The sequence below is a fragment of the Sturnira hondurensis genome, unplaced genomic scaffold, assembly GCF_014824575.4.
Source record: "Sturnira hondurensis isolate 20B ecotype Veracruz unplaced genomic scaffold, ASM1482457v3 Scaffold0019006, whole genome shotgun sequence".
Classification (NCBI taxonomy): domain Eukaryota; kingdom Metazoa; phylum Chordata; class Mammalia; order Chiroptera; family Phyllostomidae; genus Sturnira; species Sturnira hondurensis.
The window spans coordinates 8,703,636-8,725,526 of record NW_028091637.1 but is presented as its reverse complement, the minus strand read 5'-3'; the positions used below and the strand labels follow the sequence as shown (position 1 = coordinate 8,725,526).

Sequence of the window (21,891 nt, the reverse complement as noted above, 5' to 3'; positions counted from 1 at the left end):
AAAGCCCAGCCTCTGAGCTGTGATTCACTGCCTCTCTCTTCATAGGATTTTGTACTGTAAGAAAAGATGGGTTCTTTTACTTTGATTGTTTGAAGTTTTGATATTATGTGTCTGTTATCTTACTATTTATATTTTAATTTTTTAAATAAAAGAGCATCCTAGATTATCATATTTGGTCTAAAATTTTGTGCTTACAATTTTTGCCTTTATTGTGGATGTTTTGGCCTCAGGTGTGTCCTTAGATCTGTATTTGTTTTTTGTTTGTTTTAATATCCCAGTGACAAGTGGATTTGAAGTTGTCTGGTGGCAGAGGTGACCGGATTTCTCTGACTCGGGCATACTTCTAGGTCACTGCCTGTTTGTTCTGCTGTGAACGACAGATATCAAATGATAGTTTTCTCCTTTTTAAAATCTAGTTTTATCTTTTTCTACAGAAATTGCTATGGAAAAGAACTTTCTTAATGTCATTAATGCTTGTTGGCGGGGAATATTGATTGTGCTTTTTGTCTGGCTTATATGATTCACTCACTGCTCTCCCCCTTCCTCTTTCTTACTGTTTCCTTCCTTCCTTCCTTCCTTCCTTCCTTCCTTCCTTCCTTCCTTCCTTCCTTCCTTCCTTCTCTTCCCTTCCCACCTTTTTTTCTTTCTTGAATTTGGAAATTTTCATTGCAAAAAATTTCAAGTAAATATGAAACTAATACAATGAGCATTCCTCTACCCATTCATTAATTGCAAAAGTCGTCAGCTCATGCTCCATTTCGTTTCATCTATACCTCTCCCCTCCCACCCCGACTTGATTAGTATGAAGCAAATCCCACATATCATATCTCTTGCTGTAGAAACACTTCAGTATTTCTACAAAAGAGATACAGTCTCTCTTTTTGAACATTTAATACCATTATAGGACATGATTTCTTGATGTCATCAAATATGTATTCTGTGTTAGAATTTATCCCATTCCCTTTTTAAAAAGTGTTTGTTTGAATAAGGATTCATAAAAGGTCTATGTGTTGCACTGGTTGATTCATCGTATAAGTCTTGTTTAATCTATAGCTTCCCCCTCCTTTTTAACTCTGTAATTGGTCTGTTGAAGAAAGCAAGCCTTTTCTCCTGGTAGTTTTCCACATTATGCATTTGTAGATGACATCACAAATTTGAGACTCTAAGTGCTCCCCTCCTCTGTGTTCCCCATCTGTTCTCTTATATTTCTTGCAGTTTGGCAGTTAGACCTTGAGACTGGGTAAAATTCGGATGGAATTGTTGCAAGGAATTATTCATGGGCAAATTTTGCCCTTCCATCAGCAGGCGTCTCCGATCTCCTTCTGTGGTGTCCTGGATTGGTGGGTTCTGGGATAGCCAGGTCACCCGTGACAGGACTCTGCACCAGCCTGTCACCTCCCGGGTTGTCCTGCCCGGATGATGCTTGTCTAGACCCCGTGTTTCATTAAGTGATGTTCTCGTTGTTGTCCCATTCCTCATGCATTGATTGGCAGGCGTGCTGCTCTAAGGAAGAAGGCCTCCTCCCCCTCCCCCCACCCCCGTTTGGTTTCCCTAAGGAAACAGTTTTCTCAGGGGAAGCGGGATAGATGTTTTCTTCTTCCCCCTTATTTACTAATTTTCAGGATAGTGAGTTAGTTGCCTAGCATTCCCTAAAGAGAGTCAAGTCTACTTTTTCTTTTTGTTTGGTGTTACTAAGAACTCGTGTTCGAGCGTATTTGATGGGTTTTATTTTATGCCACTGCAGTCATTATTATTTTCATTATGTAAATGTTGGCTTGTTTTAACGCATGAAGTACATGAAACTGGCATATTCTAAAGTTGAGAACCGGTAAAGAGAAGTTTTTGCAGAGCAAAATTGCTTTAGGCACATTTAAAAACAGGGCAGTAGGGTGAGTGTTAGCATGTTTCCTCCGTTTTCTTTCAAGTCAGTTAAAACTGTAGCCTGGATTCACCAAGGACAACCCTCACGTCCATTCTGAAATAATGATACCTGATGAACTAGTTTATTTTTTTCCCAGTCGTTCCGGACCTGGTTGCTCTGTTTCAAGCTTTTAACTTGGATTGCTTCAGATGAAGGAAATGGTGAATCCACTTTTTTTCCTGCTGGGATTCAATTCCCTGGCCAGCCACAATCCATTAAAAATCTGTTGAGCAGTGACCTTTACTTGGTGGTGAAAACCGCAGAGGCATCAGAGGTTCTGAAGTGCTTATGAAGAGATAAAACTAGTATGACCGCTTCGTATTTGAGAGAAGTCTTGTGTGTGACTTTTGAAATGACAAATGTCCTTAGGGAAGACTGCTTATTGTGAGCACACCATCAATTCTGTTTCCACTGAATTTTCTTATGAATCGTATGAGATGTGTGAAAGGAAAAAATCTGGGAGGTTAAATCCAGACTGCAGAAATTTAATTTCAGGACTGATGCTGCTAGCTAGATTGTTTTTTTTAAAAAAAAGGTGAAAAAGTCATTAATAAGTTATAATAGCTTGCACAGGTGTTTTCTCACCACTGTCAGGATGTTGTATAGTTTATGAGGAAAAACTCAACTGCTGAAGTCACCTTAAATGCTTTTAGTCAATTACTCATCCTATTGCTTTTAATGATTGATATAAATCTGGTTCCATTTCCTTTAGGTTACTGACATGATAAAGATACGATCTGTTGGGAGTTAAGTGCAGGAAATAATTCTCAAAGCCCATGGTTCCCTGGGACTCTGTCATCTACTGCCCCCACTCTGAGATGCTTGGGTGGCCTAGATTACAACTGTCACAACCCTCAGCCTAAATGGCACATGGATTCATTGAGGACCATCAGTTTGATTCTGATGCATCTCAATTTTGAGATGGGGACCAAGTGCCCTAGCTCTGCCCTTCTTTCCACTCAGAGATGATGTTTCTGTCATTGGTCAGCGAAGCTGCAGTGAGTCTGGTTCAGACCATACAACCACTTACAGTAAAATAGGACGTACGTGTATTTTGTAAGAACAACTGCACTTCCAGATAAAACTGAGGGAAAAAAAATGACTCCATCCTAAATGGAGGTAAAAATGAATTTAACGGGCAGTAAACGTTCTTGTCACTTATTCCTTAGGTGATCCAGAATCTTTGACTTCTTGTTGCTTCCCTACTCCACCCCCCGCCACCACCATGTTTGTCTGAAAATTTTCCCTCTGAGGTACTTCCAAATCCTGCAACACATCTCTGCTGGCATTGGAGGGGGGCGGGGGAGTGGATCTATAAGAAACCGCCCCTCGGAATCTCCTCTACCTACTGTGTTTTGGGACTATAAGATGCACCAGACCATAAGACACAGCTAGGTTTTAGAGGAGGAAAATAGGGGGGAAATGTTGAAGCAAAAAATGTGGTAAAATATTTAATAACCTGTGACCCCTCTCCAATGCCATGCCCCCCACACACAGCGATCCCGGTAAGTTACATTCAGACTATAAGATGCACCCCCCTTTTCCTCCCAAATTTGGGGTCAGTGTGTCTTATAGTCCAAAAAATACAGTAGTTATCATGAATTCCGTGGTGGGGCCAAGGGGCTGGCTAGCTTGGCTGGAATGACCATCCTGTCTGCACATGTCCTCCGTGTCCCCTTTTCTCCCTTTCCCTCCGGCACCTGTTCACTCTGCACGATGCCGCCACCAGCCTTATGAAGAGTAATCATGGAAGGAGTCAGGCAGGCTCTCTCGACTAGCGCATCGTAAAAATCTCTCTGTTGAGCACCTGTTTTGGAGAATGTATCCCAGAGAGATTGCTGTCACCCCTCTGAGGCCAAATTTGTACCCAAGCACATTCTTTGTTCTGTAACTGCACTCACTTCACAGGGAGACGGACACACAGGCCTGCGTGGTTTGTCCCTAGAGCTGCTTGTCTCCCAAACACTCCTTTTTGTGTTGGGGAAGGGTAGCAGCCTTGGCCCTCTGCAGGCCCAGGGACTCTCCCCAAGAAGAAGTTAGGAACCACGCCCAATGCTGGTTGGCTGATGCAAATGAGGTCACTTTCTCTCTGGGAAAGCTAAGGACGGAAAATGCTACAGAAAGCAAAGGAGATGAAAAATATTGAGTTGGGACAAAGGGCTAATATTGTCATAGTGTTTTCTTAGTTTCCCTAACTTGTTTGTAATATGTGACTATATAGTAGAAAAGTGTAGAAACACTCACTGAATTCATGATTATCTCCAAAGAAACCAAATGAATATCTGGATGTAGTACAGCCTTTATAATTTACCAACCTAGTACAGGACAAATTTAGTGACGACAGTGACAATTCTTATGTGTGGGTCCTTCTCACAGGGAGCAGCACCCTTTCTTGTCTGTGCCACCTCGGGTACAACTGTGCTGGGCGCCTTTGACCCTCTGGATGAAATAGCCGACATCTGCGAGAAGCACGGCCTCTGGCTTCATGTGGATGTAAGTTCACCTGTATGTGCACATCTGTTCAACTTTTTGATCCTGTAATCCTCAGAGACTGGATGTGAAGTCCCCAACGACTTTTATATAAATTTCTAATGAGGGGATATAACAATGTCTTTTTGGTAAGGTATAAAGAAGAATATTCTAAGACGATGTAAATTTTCAGGTTTCTAGATTGCATTTTATTTCCTCTTCTCTCACCCACCATTTTCCTTGGTCCCTTGAATCTACTGTCATTGAGGCAGCATGATGTGGGGGACACATTGGGACTATGGAGCCAAGAGACTTTGATTTTTAGATCGAAGTTGGCCTGCTTGTCACTGTGACCTCAGCCCTCTGGGCTTTGGTTTCTTCATTTGTAAAGACAGAAATGGCTGACGTGGTCCGTAAAGTATTTTCTAGCTTAAAAATTATATGACACCAACCAGCCAGAAAATGCAAAATGCTAACGTACGTAATTTCGTGCTCTAATTAAAGCAGGTTTTATATAGATCTGTTATAGATAATTACCCGAGAGGGACGGTGATAACACATTTTTCACAATTTTTTTAACTTAAAGAGTTGTTTTTTTTCTGATTAATTGTGTACATCCTGGGGTTGTTTATACTAATTTTTTCCTTCATTAGAGGTGACTTTTAAAATTCTGTTTATCTAATGTTAAAGGTTGAGCTCAGCCAGTTATAAAAGCGTGTTGAGCATTTTGGTCTTTCTTTTTCTGTGCGTGTGAAATCGGGCGCCGATTAGTTTGGTTCAACCCAGTAGGAGGGACAGCCGAACGTGCTGAGGAAACTTGAGGGTGTCTTCCTCTGGTACGTGAATGGCTCGTAGCCTCCTTATCAGACAGAGAGGAAGGACAGTATTTTTAATTTGTTCGATGGAAGGTAACTGAGCATTTGGAGAGTATACATACAAATAATTTTATAGTTTCATCGATTTTATGCTTTCAAAGTAAAGCATGTAGGTATGACATGGAGAGTTTTTTTCTTTTTAGCAACTCCAGGCTTTCATTCAAAGTATGCTAATGTATGGTAAAAGCAGCATTAATATAAATTCACCAGAGTTATGGGCTCTATTAGTATGCCGGCGGCCATCTTTCAGGGAGGTTATTTGTGACTTCTTTAAATGGGATTGTAATACTTGTATCTGTTTATATTTCAACTTATAACTTACTGATTTTTATAAACTTAGAAGCATAATAATACATTGTGTCCTAGAAGAAAATATAACGTGAGTTCTCTAATGGAGAAAATGAGGGGGGAAAATAAAATACATCAGCATTTATACTAGAAAATTCTGCTCTCATAAAAAACATCAACTATGGATTATATAGTTTACATAAAATAGTAGCTACAGCAGTTTCTGAATTGGAAATGATATTAAGAGATTTATGGGGCTTAGAGAGAATGATGATTTGTAAGTATGAATAACAACCTTTGTAGGTTTTCTAAAAATTAAAGGTTGAATTTTGGAAGGAAACACTCCTATAAGGAAAAATGTAAGCCACACAAATTATTCCCATAATGAATGCCTGTAGTCTTAGATTAAATTGGACAACAGTTTATCCGACCTATTAAAGAAATTAGCTCTAACATGGAGACAGTGTTCATCCACTCTTCAATATTGCAGGCATTGAATCTGTTGATAAAATTTCATATGGAAGGATGTAGCTATTCTACCTTTTTATTCTAGGGACAGTTTATGAATTTTAAAGATTAAAAATTAACAAAATTGCCATAATGACTTTGACCTTTTGGAAGTATTCTAAGTAATATTTTAAATTATTAAAAACTGGTATTTGCTTTTTTGAAAAAAATGTAATTCTGACTGCTTATTCTCCTGGGTTTACAAAAAATGAGGTTGCCCTGTATATGAACCACAATTTATGAATTCTAAGACACACTTAGAATTTTTAATATGTCTGCAATTGGTATGCTGATATCATTTTTTTTATTAGTGGTCAAAAACAGGGACTCCTACATTTGATAGTGTCTTAAGTTTGGTTAATTGCAATGCATTTTTAACTACTGAATAAGGAAAATTCTAGTTTTGTTGACATTTTTTGCCTCCAGTTCTCTTACTCTTCTGTGAGAGCACATTATTATTCTAGCATCTGCCTCCAAACAGGATGTCAGGGCTGGTTCAACTCTTCTCCCGAGCAGAGGCTGTGGCTGCTGCGAAACCCCCCTCCCCCCCCCCCAGCAGAGTTTCCTAAAGTCCCTCACCTGCTCCTCACTCCCAGGTGTCAGAGTGGGAGTAAACATTGCCTTTAAATTCATAGTCTGTGCATGCTGTTCGATGTCATTTTTACCCCTGCCTCCACCTTCCTTTCAGGATTGGTCCTACCGTTCCTTTATTACCTAAGTAATTAAAGAGAAAAAAGTAAGTAAAATGGTAAATGTGGTGCCTAACATATACTGATAGCTCAATAAANCCCCAGCAGAGTTTCCTAAAGTCCCTCACCTGCTCCTCACTCCCAGGTGTCGGAGTGGGAGTAAACATTGCCTTTAAATTCATGGTCTGTGCATGCTGTTCGATGTCATTTTTACCCCTGCCTCCACCTTCCTTTCAGGATTGGTCCTACCGTTCCTTTATTACCTAAGTAATTAAAGAGAAAAAAGTAAGTAAAATGGTAAATGTGGTGCCTAACATATACTGATAGCTCAATAAATGATCGTCTTTATTGAGATGGAAAACCAGGCTCCTTCAGCATTTAGGTGATTTGTTTGATGCTTTTGCAAATTTTAGCATCAGGATTTAGAAAGTGAAGCAAAGAGAAGTAGGACATACATTGTTTTTCTCCCTGCAGCTTTTCTGAGGAATAAGTTTGTGGGTCAGCTGTTCCTAACCTGCCCAACGGCCCTGTGAACCAGCAAACTAAAGCCTTGAAAGGATGCATGTGATTTGAAAACTTCAGTTCAGCTCACTAAGATCAGGAGAATATCATTCACTTTGGGTGGGGAGGCAGGAGGAGGGAGCAGAGGGTAGTGCAGGAGATGCGAAGGAGTATGGGTGTAGCACGTGAGGCAGGTGGAAAGAGTAAGAGAGCACATGGGTGTGTCTGAATCTTATTGTCCCCAATTGTCACCGTAATTGTCACCAGTAGGTTCTCAATGAAGTTGGGGATGAAAGGCTCTAGAAAAGTAGGCAGGTTAGTGGTTAGGGTGGGTAATGGAAGTAAGAGAACATCATAGGTAAGTCACCTTAATGTTTGTGAAGGCCAAGATCTCAAAATCCAGAACTGGAGATCCTCAGTAAGCCAGGATAAAGATTTCTGAGGAGCTGAAGGCAGTTGCCTCTGTATCTCAGCCTTAATTTGGACATAGTCCATTGGGAATGCCAGTGGGGAAAGAGTGCAGTGGGAAGGGGACTTGACAGACAGCCCCAAGACATCAACCCTATGATTGGGAGTCTGTGGGATTTGCATGCATACTACCTCCAGTTTGCAAACCTTTGGAACCCCATGGGGTTGATGAGGACTCTAGTCCATGGAAGCAGGGTTGGAACTAAGGAGACACAGGGAGGTTCCTAGGACTCAGATTAAAGAGGGCTTCACTCTGAGGGCCCTGCAAGAGCTGAACTCTGGGAGTGCGTGCCTTCTTAAATTGTGCATCTTAGGTGACACACTCACTGTGGAGTTCCATCCCTGAATAAGACAGCTGTTTTAAAGTGGGATTTAAGGCCACACCTTATTATTCAGCAAAGGGCTCAGATTTTGCAGTACTCTGAGGATCATGGAGACGTCTCATTTCTTTCACTTTCCACATCAATGGTACATACAATCTTACCACCTCTTTCTACATGATATTAGGGGTTCCTTCTCTTTTTAAATTCTATAGCCTAAAATAGGATAGCCTATATCCTAGGCAGTATCTTAACTCATCTCCTGCCTATAGTACTTTCATCACCCTCAATTAACCATGCTGCACTCTACCATTTGGCCAACTGATTACTTTCCCTAAGTGATGATGCTATTGTCAAAAAGATCTGGTTTTTATTACCTGCGAGACCTTGGAGAGCTTACCTACAACTTCTGAACATTAGTTTTTTCTATTAAAAAATCGAAGTGATAATAATTCCATTCTCAATGCAGTGTTGTGCAGGGTAAATAGCCTTGGAGAGCATTCAACAGAGCCCAGGACGGTGCCTTCATATTTCCTCACTGCAGCCGCCCTTCACTGCCCTACAAATTAGACTCAGAAGATTGCTCAGTTTCAAGAACCAAACTGACTATCTTATTCCTCATATTGATTCTTCCTCCCTCCTTTCTAGACTTATTGACTGTGGGGTTTCCTTTCTTCTCCTTATTCCCCATTCCCTCTCCCCTGCTCCTATTTATCTCTCCGATGAATAACTCCGTTAAGTGCAAGGTTTTCTTTCCCCAATCTCACATTTTTTTTTGATTTGCAAATATATTTGAAGACTATTTGGCTGACAAGATCTAATTTTTCAGTAGCAGGATCCATTTCCACCTTGCTAACGCTAGTTGGCTGTGAATTCCTATATTCCCTTCTACCCACCTTGTCAAGCACATGCCGTATTGATTCTGCAGAATGCCAGTCCTTAGACCCTGACTTACGATCAGCACCGGTACCTTGTGTATGGCAGAACCTCAGCCTTGTAAGGATATTGTCTGTTTTAGATGATCAGATTTGAGATGGGATAGACTGTGTCTTTTAAACCTTTTGACCACATGCAACTCAACAGGTTAATACGGCAATTTCTTTGGGATGTGTGAATTTAAATCCTAAGGGTTCATGGGAGCTGTCTGTTGTGATGAGAGGCTGTGATTGCCTGAGTGGAACCAGTGACCAAGTTTTCCTGGGATACAAATTGGTTAACATCGGCTTGAAACAAAATAGCAAGGTAGAGTGAGGTGGTAGGTCAGGGTTTCCTAGGACAGTTGGCTGGTGAACAAATCACATGGAAATAGCATTGTCTTGCTCACATAACTTTCTCAACAGGCTTCTTGGGGTGGCTCGGCTTTGATGTCCAGGAAGCACCGCAGGCTTCTGCATGGCATCCACAGGTAAATGTAGCTCCCCAGATGCAGTGTCTCTCATTTAGGCATGGGGACCTTTTTGGACTGTGCCCACTTAAGTAACATTCTGAAAATGGACAAAAAAAACCCCAAAGTAATTGCTTTACTTGAAGAAGAAAAAGAACCCCAAACTCCAAAACTCCCTAGAGTACTCAGACGAGGAGTCCCGTTGAGCACTACCTTGGGCGTGAGTACGGAATGTGTGCTGCTGATGGTAGAATTCTTTTCTCCAGTAGAAACTAATGGGTCCCCTCGCTACTCTGTCCTTTTCCGTGTTTTATATCACAGAGCTGATTCTGTGGCCTGGAACCCCCACAAGATGCTGATGGCAGGAATTCAGTGCTGCGCTCTCCTCGTGAAAGACAAATCTGTGAGTTTTTCCTTTGATGGCCTTTGGGCAGTGGGAGGGGTTAAATTACAGGGCTTGCAAAAACTATGCTTTTGCTTGTATTTTGGTGTTTTGGGCCAGACACAGGAACAAGTCTTTGATACATGTTGATGGCATGGAAAGGAAAGATAAACAGGCTCAGATGAAAGAGCCAACGCTCCCGCTCAGGTAGTTTTGTCGATTTGATTTAGGCATTATGTAATCTCATTACTGCAAAATGGTTTCTCTCACTCTCATTTGGATTATATTTTAAAAATCAGTTTTAAACACTGCCAAGATTTTTTTTCTCCTTGATTAAGTCTGGGATTTAAGTTATCTTGAAACTTCTGCTCGCTCAGAAAGTGGAACAGATGTGTGTCATACATTAAATTGAATGCTTAATATGCGTAGCTGGGACTTAACAGCCCGATTATATGGGAAGATGTTAGTTCAGGGCTCATCATCGAACACTGATTTATTAGAGGCTCGTCTGTCTCAAGTGCTTAGTAATCAGCTTTGTTCGGAATATTGGGGAGAGTCGAAAAGTAATCTGAATTACTGGGAGACGAGTGGGAAAGGAGTCGTTGAGCTGCTTCTTGGCTAGAGGTATAAGCTCTTGTTTTCCGTGGGTTAAATGAGGATTCTTGTGGGAAGGTGCCCAGGCTGGGAAGTGCCGCTTCATTCTTAGAAAGGCCTCCTCAAGATCTGTGCGCAGCATGTGCGTGAGCTTTCTCAGCCATCTGTTTACATTTTTCCCTTCGGGGACTCCCTTTGCCAATGCTAAAGTCATTTTCTCTTTTTAAGGAATTTGATTTCAAATGAAGACCATATTTAAAATTTGAAACCTAATCTTGCATGTGGGGATAGTTACACCTCCCTTTACAGGAAAAAAAAAATTGTGGTACTGTATTTGTATGTCGGTGTCCTTTGTGTTTTGGGATGACCAGATAGAATGGCCATCAAAAACTAAGACTGGATTCTGCATCTGTAGATAGAGACAGTCTTGGGAATATGACACTATTCCTTAATGTTTTATTAGGCTGGCTCCCATGAACTGATGGTATTCCATTCCAATGAACTATTTTTCATTTAAGTTTTTAAGTTGTAGGGTGACGATGGTATGCTATAACTAAAAAGATAGTTTGAGATTATTGTATTGTTTGGAAACAAAAGAACTTACTCAACTGGGAACATAGTTACATATTTAAGACAGGACAGAGTTTGGGAGTAAACCCAGGTTTTCTTTGGGTCTAGTTATGAAGACAAAAATATCTCAAGCATCCTTTTATGTGCCAGACATTTTCTATCAGCTTTGTCCCTAATGAGCTCATCTGAATGGCATTCTTATCTGTTGGTGTGCTGCCCTCCGGAGTGGAAAATTTAGACCAAAAATTTTAGGATTAATTTCTTAAATAATTTTCTACCTCCTATGCATTTTTCTTTTTGAGTGCTGTTTGAATGATTTAGCCAAGAATTGATTTACAGTTATGTACCTGAAGCAATTTAAAATTTTCTGGATCATCTAGGCCTAATAACAGAGGTTAAAATTGTATTTTTTTAAAAAGAATTTATTCCTGGATCTCAATAAAAACAATTACGCCCATGTCTACTCACCTGGCAAGAATTAAGAGGTTAGAAAAATTGCATTCATTGTGTGAAGAATTGAGCACTTTCAAAAGTTGCATTTTTTTTTTGGATGAAAGACTGTTTTCAAATTAACTGGGATGGAGAGTTGGAACATGAGATAATGAGATATGACAGTCAGCTTTAAAAGCTTTGTGTTGGCAGTTTTCTCTCTCCTTTGTACGTGTTTTCTGCCTCTGTTGTCCTTTTATATCCATGTATTCATTCTTTCTACCAACACTGACTGATTGCCTGTATAGGCCGGGCACTGGGCTGATTCTGAGCTCATAAAACAGACATGTCCCCCATAGTTGAGAGTGTGCAATTTCATAGAGGAGACAGTGAAAAAATATACCTATTTAATTCTTTAATTACTATTTTGGTAAGTATTCTGAAGAAGGTGTCAGACACTGCTGATTCCGTAGCCATTCCAAACTCCTTCCCTTCTGTCTCCCCAAACTCATCTCACCAGTCTCCCTTGTAGTTCAGAGTCACCCTATGACACCAACATGGCCAATATGATATAGGGGAAATGTGTGTGGGGGTACTTTTAAGAAAAGTGCTACATTTTGTTAGAGGTGATACACACAAGAGGAGAGCACTCTTCCTTCTTTCCTGCCTTGAAAGTGCTTGTGTCACAGCCGTTAGAAATTCACGGGAGATGGAGATGGGGGGAGCTGGATAATCTGATCCAAGTGCCTTGACTTGGAGCTGCAGGACAGGTGGGCTGAGTCCAAGCAAACGCAGCAGCAGAGGGAGGCAAGAATGGGGCTTTAAAGAGAAAATGCCTGGAGTTGCAGGGGAATAAGGGAGGGGTCAGTTTCTTGTTCTTCTGGACTTTTGCCACAGGATTTCAGGATGTGAGTCCGGGCAGTGGGTTAGGTAAAGGGCCAGGCTGTTCCCAGGTGCAGGAAGGTCCGTCTGATGGCCAGCCATTATGTCTGATGCCAGATATCTATTGTGCAAGATGGGAGAATGTTTCGATTAAGCCTCGAAAGCTGGGCTGACCCTTCCAACAACATGATGCCTGAAGTTCTCTGACCTTGTAACCATAGACAGTGAATGACCCTGAAAGGAAAAGGGAGCATGCACAGAATGGCAGAATAGAAAGGGGAAAAGTCTTGGTTTGGGGTAACAATTCTGCAGTGTTGCATTAACCATGGAAGTACCTACTTTCAGACTTTTTGTGAGATGAGATAATTAAATGTCTTTATTGCTGAAACTACTTCCATAGGGCAACCTGTTACTTGCAGCCAAATCACTTTTATCTGATATGGGGAATAGCGTGCTACTCTGAGAACACATAGTAGGAAGATCTGAAATGCCCCAAATGGAAAAATATCATGCTCAAAGTCCAAAAAAGAAAGGTCCTTTTAAATTTTAGATACTAAAAGAAGTCCATTGTTGTTGAAGCACAGGGGATAATGCTAAGACTGGCATAAGGGATAGGACTAAAAGATTAGGCAGTGGATAAAACAGGCAGGATCTTAGAAACCATTTTCATGATTTTAGACTTACTCTTCAAAACAATGAAATCTTTTTTGAAAGATTTTATTTATTTATTTTTAGAGATAGGGAAAGGGAAGGAGAAAGAGAGGGAGAGAAACGTCAGTGTGTAATTGCCTCTCACATACCCCCCACTGGGGACCTGGCTCGCAACACAGGCTTGTGGCCCAACTGAGAGTCCAACTGGCAACCCCTTGGTTTGCAGGGTGGCACTCAATCCACTGAACCACACCAGCCAGGGAAAAACAGTGGAAGTGTTTTAAAACTAGGGAGTAATCTGGAAAGATGTTCATTTAAAACAATGAATTGGAAGGTGGGCAGGAGTGAATACAAGAATAAATAAAGGCTTGCAGTATCTAAGGAAGAATTGATAGTAGAGGAGATGGAATAATGTGGTGAAATTTAAAATATATTTTGGCTATCAATAAGACAGGGCTGGATTACCATTTGTATGTGGGCGATGCGAAAGAAGCAAGTGTCGTTGTTGATATTCTGATTAATGATACAGCAACTGAGTCTGTGGTTCTATTTAGGGAGATGGGAGTTGCTAAAGGATGAGAAGATCTGAAAGTGAAGTATCTTGATTTTAGCACTGGCTCTGTGGAATTTGAGATTGCTGTGTGATATTCGAATGAAGATGCCATGTATGCAGTTGACACATGGATCCAAAGTTAGAAAAATAGTTGTAGGCTGGAGGAGTATATTAGGGAATTATTGACATGTAGATGATTTTGGAGATCATAGGAGTGGGATAGATTACCTTAGGAGGAACTCTGGAGTCAGAAAAGTAGAGGACATAAAACTTAGCCCTGAAGAGTGTCAGAAGCTAAAGATCGCATAGAAGAAGAACTCACAGTGAAGGGCTGGAATGGCTAAGGGTGTGTAGGAAGATCAGGGAAGAGTGATGCTAACACAGTTGAGAGAAGAGTATTATGAGCATGAATGACTGCTATCCTTTGTGGCAAAGCTTAAATGTTCCTTCTTAAGGGTTCCCAGGCTCCCCAAGGTAAACTGGCATCTCCCCAAGGTAGACTGGCATCTCCCCATTATTTGTTTTCTGACCCTGTTCCCTTCCCCTGAGGTACTCACCATGATTTGTAATTATGACTTCTCATGTACCAATTTGCCCTCCCCCTAGAATGTAAGCTATAAGAGGATAAGAACTATGGTATGATATTCATCACTGTATTTACTGCGTGTAGCAAGTTTTTACTGAACAGGGAAACAAATTTGTCGAAAAACTTAATGAGTAAATAAATCAATATAGTCCTCAGAAATAACTGCCTTCATGCCCACAGTAACTAAGAGTTTCCCATTTCTCCCCTGCCCCAAATTATTCCTTTTGAGAGCTCTGATTAAACAATGATTAAAATTACAGTTCATGAGCTTTATTGCCTAGGCCCTTACACAGGCTAGAGCGTGCCCCCAGCAGTAACTGATGAATGGTGATTTTAATTTGGACTTACTTCTCCAGTTAATGGAAGAGGATGACTCCAGTTAAAGAAAGCAAATTACTTAGTAAATACGCTCCTGTTAAGGGGAAAACTAATTCCCTAATTTGTATCCACCAAGCCCGAACAGTCACAGTCCTGCTTTCTTGACTGACTAGCTGGTGGTGTTCTGCATTTTTAATTTCCCATTTTAGTAAAGAAGACTGCTTTAGAAACAAAGCAAAACTGTTGCTATTGAAATGTACTATCACTAACCCTCTTTGCATCATAGAGATAAAAAGCAAATCAGGGATTTAAAAAATTGATTATAAATAGGTTGAGTTCAGATGTAGTTGCTGAATTGACATGGCTGTTTTGGAGCTGTGACAACTTTGATGCTTTGATCTAAAATAAAAGGCAATGTATTCATAGAATGAGTTGCATGGGTATAGGGAAATCTCAACATTGGCATTTTGATTTTTAGAGTTTGTTAGAAAGACTTTTAGTTTTAGGAAACCTAGCAGATATATGAGAACATGAAGCCTGCTAACCAGATGACTTTTTGAGTGTGGATTATTCCTCTCCATTTGTACCAACCATTATCATGCAATATTAATTCACAAGGACTTCTTCACTAATTCACAAAGCCTATCTATCAGCTACAGACTATTTAAGGGAGTTTTTAAAAGAGAGACTTTGATACTATAAATTTTTAAAATTATGTCCATTTTTATAGGTTTATTTCAGATGTAATGAAAGTTTATTATAGGCAAATCAGAAAATTTAGATATGGAGAAAGATGAAGAAAAAGAGATATAGAATACATAACTGGAGATAGCCTTTAACATATTTTCATATATATATATATATGTGTGTGTGTGTATATATATGTAAGTATATCCATATGTACACATATCCAATCCAAAGAAAACTGGTAACATATTTTGCTTTTGACATGCTTTTCCTGTTGAACAAAACTGAGCAACTGTTCCACACCAATGTTCATTATATACATTTTTAATAGCTACGTAGTATTCTGTAGTTTTGATATACTATAATTAACTTGACCAATCCAATTCGATTGTTTTAATTTTTGGCTATTATGGATTCAATTGCTATCTTTGAGGCTGAATATTTGTATACATCCTTTACTATTTCCTTGGAATAAATTCCTGGAAGTAGGAGAGCTCTGGTCATCTTTCATGATACTATTTTTATATTTGTTTCCTAATTTTCCTTCTAGAAACTTTGTGTAACTTTTCCTTCTAGAAAGTTGCGTAACTTTTTACCTAACAGAGTATGAATATATGTGTGTGTGTTACAGGGTCTCCTTTGATATCACAGGGGTATTTGGCTTTGTTAATTTAGTCACTTGCACACCCACACTTAACAGACACACATGTAAATACTTTTCTTCTACTTTCATCCATTGATATATTTTACCTCCTTCTCAGGGATCTTCTTTGAATAGAGGTATTGACATACAATTCTGGGCTATGTAGGTTTCAAGTAATAAGATGGAAAAAAGAGTGAACTTGTAATTCTTTGCCTTTCATCTTTATTCTAGAGAAGGCTAGGAATGTAGTACCCAGTTTTTCTTTAGGAGAAGGAGCAGCAGAAAGTAGAAGAGTAGGAGATTCATTCAATACTATTGAATTGAATACACTGCAGCGCAAAGAGAAAAAAAGAAAAAGGAGACCAATGTCATTTCCCAATGCGGTCCCCAGTAGAAGGCAGAGAAATTTCACTGCAATACCACACCTGGAAAAATGTCCTATCTCTCAGCTCATTTAAAGTTCTATTCAGAATGATAATTGATATGGCAAATGGCCAATATTAATGCTATTTAAAAATGTGCAAGAAAAGATTTATCTGAGAACTATAACAAACTATCTCTGCTTTTGTGAGGATTTCTTTTTCTTGTTTTTCCTCGTGGAGTTCCTATAGAAATGCCATTATTTGGTTTGAAAGTACTAAACAATCTTGTCATCAAAAATGTTTTTTTTTATGTCGGAGAATACTCATGATCTCATAAACTTCTTTGAGTGACAGCTTCCTAACTAATGTAGCAAAAAAAAAAAAAGAGGAGAGAGATACACATTTAAAACTGATTAGGAAGAAGAAACATTTGACTTGTAGACAGGGCATTGCTCTCTTGTGCTTGATAACTGTTTAGGCTGAGAAAAATTTTCTTAGACTTTTCAATAAGGTTGAGAAGTCCGTAAGACTGGCAGACCTGGTCAAGTTCGTGGTTAGCAAATAGCCCTTTTCATTTTTAATTCCTGTTTGTAAATTGTAATAAACAAAAGTTAATTTTATTTTTACGAGGCTGTTGGAAATTTGTACATGCACGCGTTTATATGCATGCATCCCATTAAATAAAGCCTCACATGGTGTTTTCGGCAATAATGAGTATTGCTGTTATTTCCTCCAGCATGAGGTAAAGAGATACAATAATTATTGTTTGAATGGTACATGTTTAAAATCCATTATGTCTTTTTCCACTACTCAAAATAACGTTAGAGTTTAGGGTTTAGTCGTTGTTACTGAAATTGTGATTGATTTTAACAAGGGGATTTATACTTTATTTTAGATCCATGCCCATATTAAATCCTTTGTCAACTGTGGCTCCAAGGGGTGTGTTATTGCATAATTATCAATATACTCCTTGATTTCAATGAAGAGTTATCATCTTGTCACAAATAGACACAAGTCCCAATGCAGGACCTATTCTGTGGCTCTCTTAATCACCTGTGTAGTAGATTCTGTGCTACTGAAGGGCAGAAGGGGACTTACTCATTGCTGTAGACCACCTGCTTAGTATAAAGCCTGACACTTGAGTAATGCTCCATAAAAATATTTCCCGAAATGACCTTTGTGTCTTTTTCCAAAACATCCAATTTTAATGTATTTTAAATTTGTTACCTGCAGTATGAAGTAGTAGTTTCATTATAATGGCAAGCAGATGTCTTTCAAGTCTTACAAAGGTCCCTTCTTGCTAGTAGGCTAAGAAGTTGTTTTTGACTGGTGTAGGAATTCTTTGTTTTATCCATATGGCTTGATATATCCATTGCCTCCTCACATCTCCCATTTCACTTTGGCTCTTTTAAAAAAAGCCTTTACTCTACACTGTGCCAACATTTGGCCTTTCATCTCCATGCCTCAGAGACCAATAATAAATCAGTGACTCATACTTTCCTTTCTCAGAGACCATATTGTCTTTCCCCGAGGGAGTTATTTTTGTTTTAGTGTCTGATGATGCTGGTCTTTATTGGAGACTGGACAAGCGGAAGAGATACTTGCTTTTCTAAGGTTCTCTGGGTCCCCTCTTGACCCCTTCTAATAAACAGAATGCCATAAACAATTTGCCAGATTGCTAGCTGTGGCTGCTTGTAATGTAGGATGCAGCGTCTTGGCCAACCATTTCCCAGTTTCACCCCTGAGTTCCCTCAGACCTCTGGGTGGCTGCCACCTGGTCCTACCGATTAAGGTACATTTATTTAATCAGTTTGACTTAGATGAGTTGGGGTGTTGCCCAGAATTAGATTTAATATCTTCTTCTTTTCTATTTCTGGAGAACCCTAAGAGTGTCTGAATCTCTCTGATTCTTGTTTCTTTCCAGTTTTTAACTTATTTTCATGGTGTATGCCATTACAGTTGTTCCCACTTTTTCTGCCTTTCCCCATCTCCACCCCGCCCGCCCCTCCCCCGCCCCTAACTCAATCCCCATATTGTTGTTCATGTCCATGGGATGTGCACAAATGTTCTTTGGTTCATCCCTCCACCGTCTTTCATCTTGTCTCCCCCTCTCCCACACCCCATACATGCACACCTTTCTGGCAGCTGTCGATCTGTTTAATGTATCTAAGCTTCTGTTACTATTTCGTTGACTAGTTTATTCTTGCAGGTGAAAAATTCATTCTTCATAGCAGCCACCCCATTTCACTGTGGAGCCCCAAGCTTTGCTTCCCTGCCCGTCATCACAGAACACTTCGGATTCCCTAAGAAATGACCAAAAAGGAAAAATGAAACTCCCTCTTTGCATCCTTTCGTCAACTCCAATTTGATAAAAATGAGCTATTGAAAAATACCCCAGAAAGAGGATTCTGTTTACAGATGGAATGTTTTCTCACCTGTCTTGCAACAAAACTGATTAGGGTCTCAAAATAGTAGGAAAATTATGTAAGTTAAAATCTAACAAAAATGAGAAACCTGAGGGTAAGCGTATAAAAGGAAGCCTGGGAAAAAAATCGTGCCGTAGTGAGCATGCTACACCTGCCTCCATGCGTAGGCCAAATTTTGGTTTTAGCATTTTTAAAGCATTCCAAGCATCCCTCTTTTTTGTTTCTTTTGCCTCTTATTTGACTATTATCTTACTGCAACGAGGCTTTCTCTTCCATTTCTACTTTCCGTTATGATGCTTGGGAGCCTTTTGGCTCCTTGGAATAAATGTTGCATTTGGTTTCCTTTGCACAATTCTAGTTGTCATATTTGTCGTTTTCCAAGAAAGATATCTGAAAACATACCTGACGCCCGTAATTACACTCTCTAGCTTTGTTGTTTCGAGGCCAAAATGTTTCAGGGAGTCAGGTTTTTAGGTTTTTCTTCCCCGGTGATTCAAAGGGTCAATACAAGTGTATGTGAATAAGAGAAGAATTCCAATTTTGTACATAACTCAGAGGTGGTACATATGCATTTATTTTATGTGGACTTTTAATATTTGTTTACACCCTAATTTGTATGGAAATTGTTACTGGCATGCAATAAAGAAATTATTTTTGGGCTAAGTGAAAAGTAGAAAACTAAAAGAGTCACCATCTTTTTTATATTGAAGGTGCATATGTCTCATTCAGCAAATACATGCGCATTTACATTCATACCTGCCATAGGCCCTTACAATGCTAATGGTAAATCATAATCTAGGGAGTTTTATTGATTGCAAAAGAAATTCAATCTCTTCTCTGGTAGTTTACTCTGGGGGCTGTTTGGGAGTTTGCAAGATGTTGGTCTTTTTTTCAATTAATTGTTATAAAATATAAGAAACATATAAAATATGTATAAAATATAAGTGAAAATCTTAATTTATGATCACAGTAGGAATAATCAGGTATTTCCACACAGATTAAAACAAAGAACAGGAAACCAGAAATTCCTCATGTATTCCTTCCTGTTATTGACTTTCATGCTTTTCTTTTTAGTTTTGCTTTGCAGTTATGTATCCTCAAATAATAGAGTATACTTTTGCCTGTTTGAAATTTGTATGAATAGAATGGTACAGTATGTGTTGTCTTCCATTTGGCTTTGTTCTTGTGGCTCCAATTTACCTTCTGTCCCTAGGATTAATTTAGGTTGTGAAACAATCTGATGAGTGTGCATTTCCACTCTTTTATGCCACTCCATATAAGTGTGCCACAGTTGGTTTATCCATGTTATGTTGATGGGTTATTCCAACTTTCTGGTTTTACAAAAACTTTCTGTACTTTTGTGCACGTATCTTTATTGCTTGCTATATCCCTGAGGTTTCATCTAGTATAAATGTCCTTCTTCCTGGAGACCACATTTAGGAATTTCATGAGTCAAAAGGTAGCATATGCCCTTGAACTTTTCTTCTTTGAAAATGTCTTTTTTTTTTTTCTGGAGCTAGAATTCTGTTAGTAATTTTCTTTCAGAACTTTTACAGTTTTGGGGAGCGGGCATGCTAGTGTTGGGTAAGAAAGTTAGCTGTTTAGCTGCCATTCCTTTGATGGTAAAGTGACTTACTCATCTGACTTCTTTTAAGATTCTCAGACTTTCCTTAATTTTCTGCTATTTATCTGTAGTGTTTTAGATATGGATTTTGTTCAATTTATCTTATCTTCACTTCATTGGGCTTCCAGAGTCTGTGGATGGACAATGTTTCATAAGTTTTAAAAACTGTTATTTAATTACTGACTCTGCCTCCTTTATCTCTCTGTGGCATCCCCATGAAATGTATATCAGAACTTCTCACTGTGTTTTCTGTCTCTCACTCTTTTTGTATGTTTCATAATTTTGTCTTTCCATGCCTCATTGTGAATACTTTCATGACTTATCTTAAAATTCACTGGTTCTCTCATTAGCCATACTAGCCTGCTGTTAACACCCTCTCTTTTGTTCTTACTGTATTGTGTCTGTCCAGTTTTACAATATCTGAGTCTTTTTCATATATATATATATATATATATATATATATATATATGCATATATATACATATATGTCCTTAAGCTCTTGTTGACATTTTTAAGATCAGCTTTTATCTCTATAAATATTCTACAGATATATTTATAATCTGCCTATGCTAACTCTAAGACCTAGATTCCCTGTGGTACTATTCCTGTTATTTTTATCTGTGATTTATGGCTTTCACATTGGCTAGCCTTATAATTTTTGATGGCTTACTGAATATTTAATTTATATTTCTTCATAGAGCATTTTGTTTTTATTCTTCTGGAACTCTGGGTGAATTAGAAGTCCAGGACCAATACTTGAAGTTTCTCTGGATCTCCAGAATATAACCTTTACATCTATTTAAGGGTGAGCACCTCTGGGTCCTAAACAAGAGAAAGCGTTACTTTACTGCCCTTGCTAACACTGAACGCCTTTGAACTCTGTTTCCTGAAGCCATTGGAATGCCTGCTGGGGAGAAGACATAATGGCGATATACCACGTCTCTGCACGTAGAGGTCACGATCTCTGCTCCCTCACCTCTCACCATCTGGCTCTTTTATTAGCTGTCCTTCCTCAGTCTGAAATTTTTCCTGGAATAGAAACATCCCTGGCTTAACTCCTTGAGCTCCATTCCTCTTCTGTACCTGCCAGTGGCCTGTTTCTCTATTGTGTGGGTCTACTATGCTTTTCACTATGTGCATTTTATGTGTCGTTACAGTGGTTTTTGTTGTCTGCAGCAGGAACACTTCCAGTGCATCTAATGCTTCATTACTAGAATTGGTATGTGCCCAGTTTTGGCTTTTTAATAATCTGCTGTGTTCAGTGCTGCCAATAGGGATAAGCATTTGTTAAATTATTCATCGCTCATTCAACTTGCAGATATGGCCAACCTCCTGTACATTAGATGAGTAAGACATGATCTCTACCTTAAATGAACTCAAAGGCTAGAAGGAGAAGTATCATTCAAGTAAATAATTGAATATAGTTTTAGTATAATTATGGAAGAAAGTAAAAAAAAAACAGGTGTTCAAGGAATGTGGATCGGGGAGAAAACAACTGTGTTGAAGAAGATGGTCTAGAAAACTTAGTAATAGAAGAATTGACCATTAAAATATCAGTTATCAGTTATTGCTTTATTTTTAAAGCAATATATGACCATAATAGCATAGAGTGGAGCATAATGAGAAATATAAAAGTTACTTATAATCCACTAACCACATTAAAATTTTCTTGGTAGATGCATATTAATTTAATGCTATGTATATGCTGATGATATATATTAGTATGTGTTTTTCTTCTACAGCCAGTATTTTCCTTTTTTAT

General features: G+C 39.1%; 1 protein-coding gene across 1 annotated transcript in view; it reads left to right on the top strand.

Moving 5' to 3' along the window:
* Positions 1 to 21,891, top strand: part of GADL1 (glutamate decarboxylase like 1) — a 164,263-nt gene that overhangs the window by 45,735 nt on the left and 96,637 nt on the right. The window contains exons 9-11 of the mRNA XM_037070782.1: positions 4,298 to 4,414; positions 9,379 to 9,443; positions 9,744 to 9,825. Coding sequence (XP_036926677.1) covers positions 4,298 to 4,414; positions 9,379 to 9,443; positions 9,744 to 9,825 — 264 coding nt within the window. The remainder of the gene's footprint in view (positions 1 to 4,297; positions 4,415 to 9,378; positions 9,444 to 9,743; positions 9,826 to 21,891) is intronic.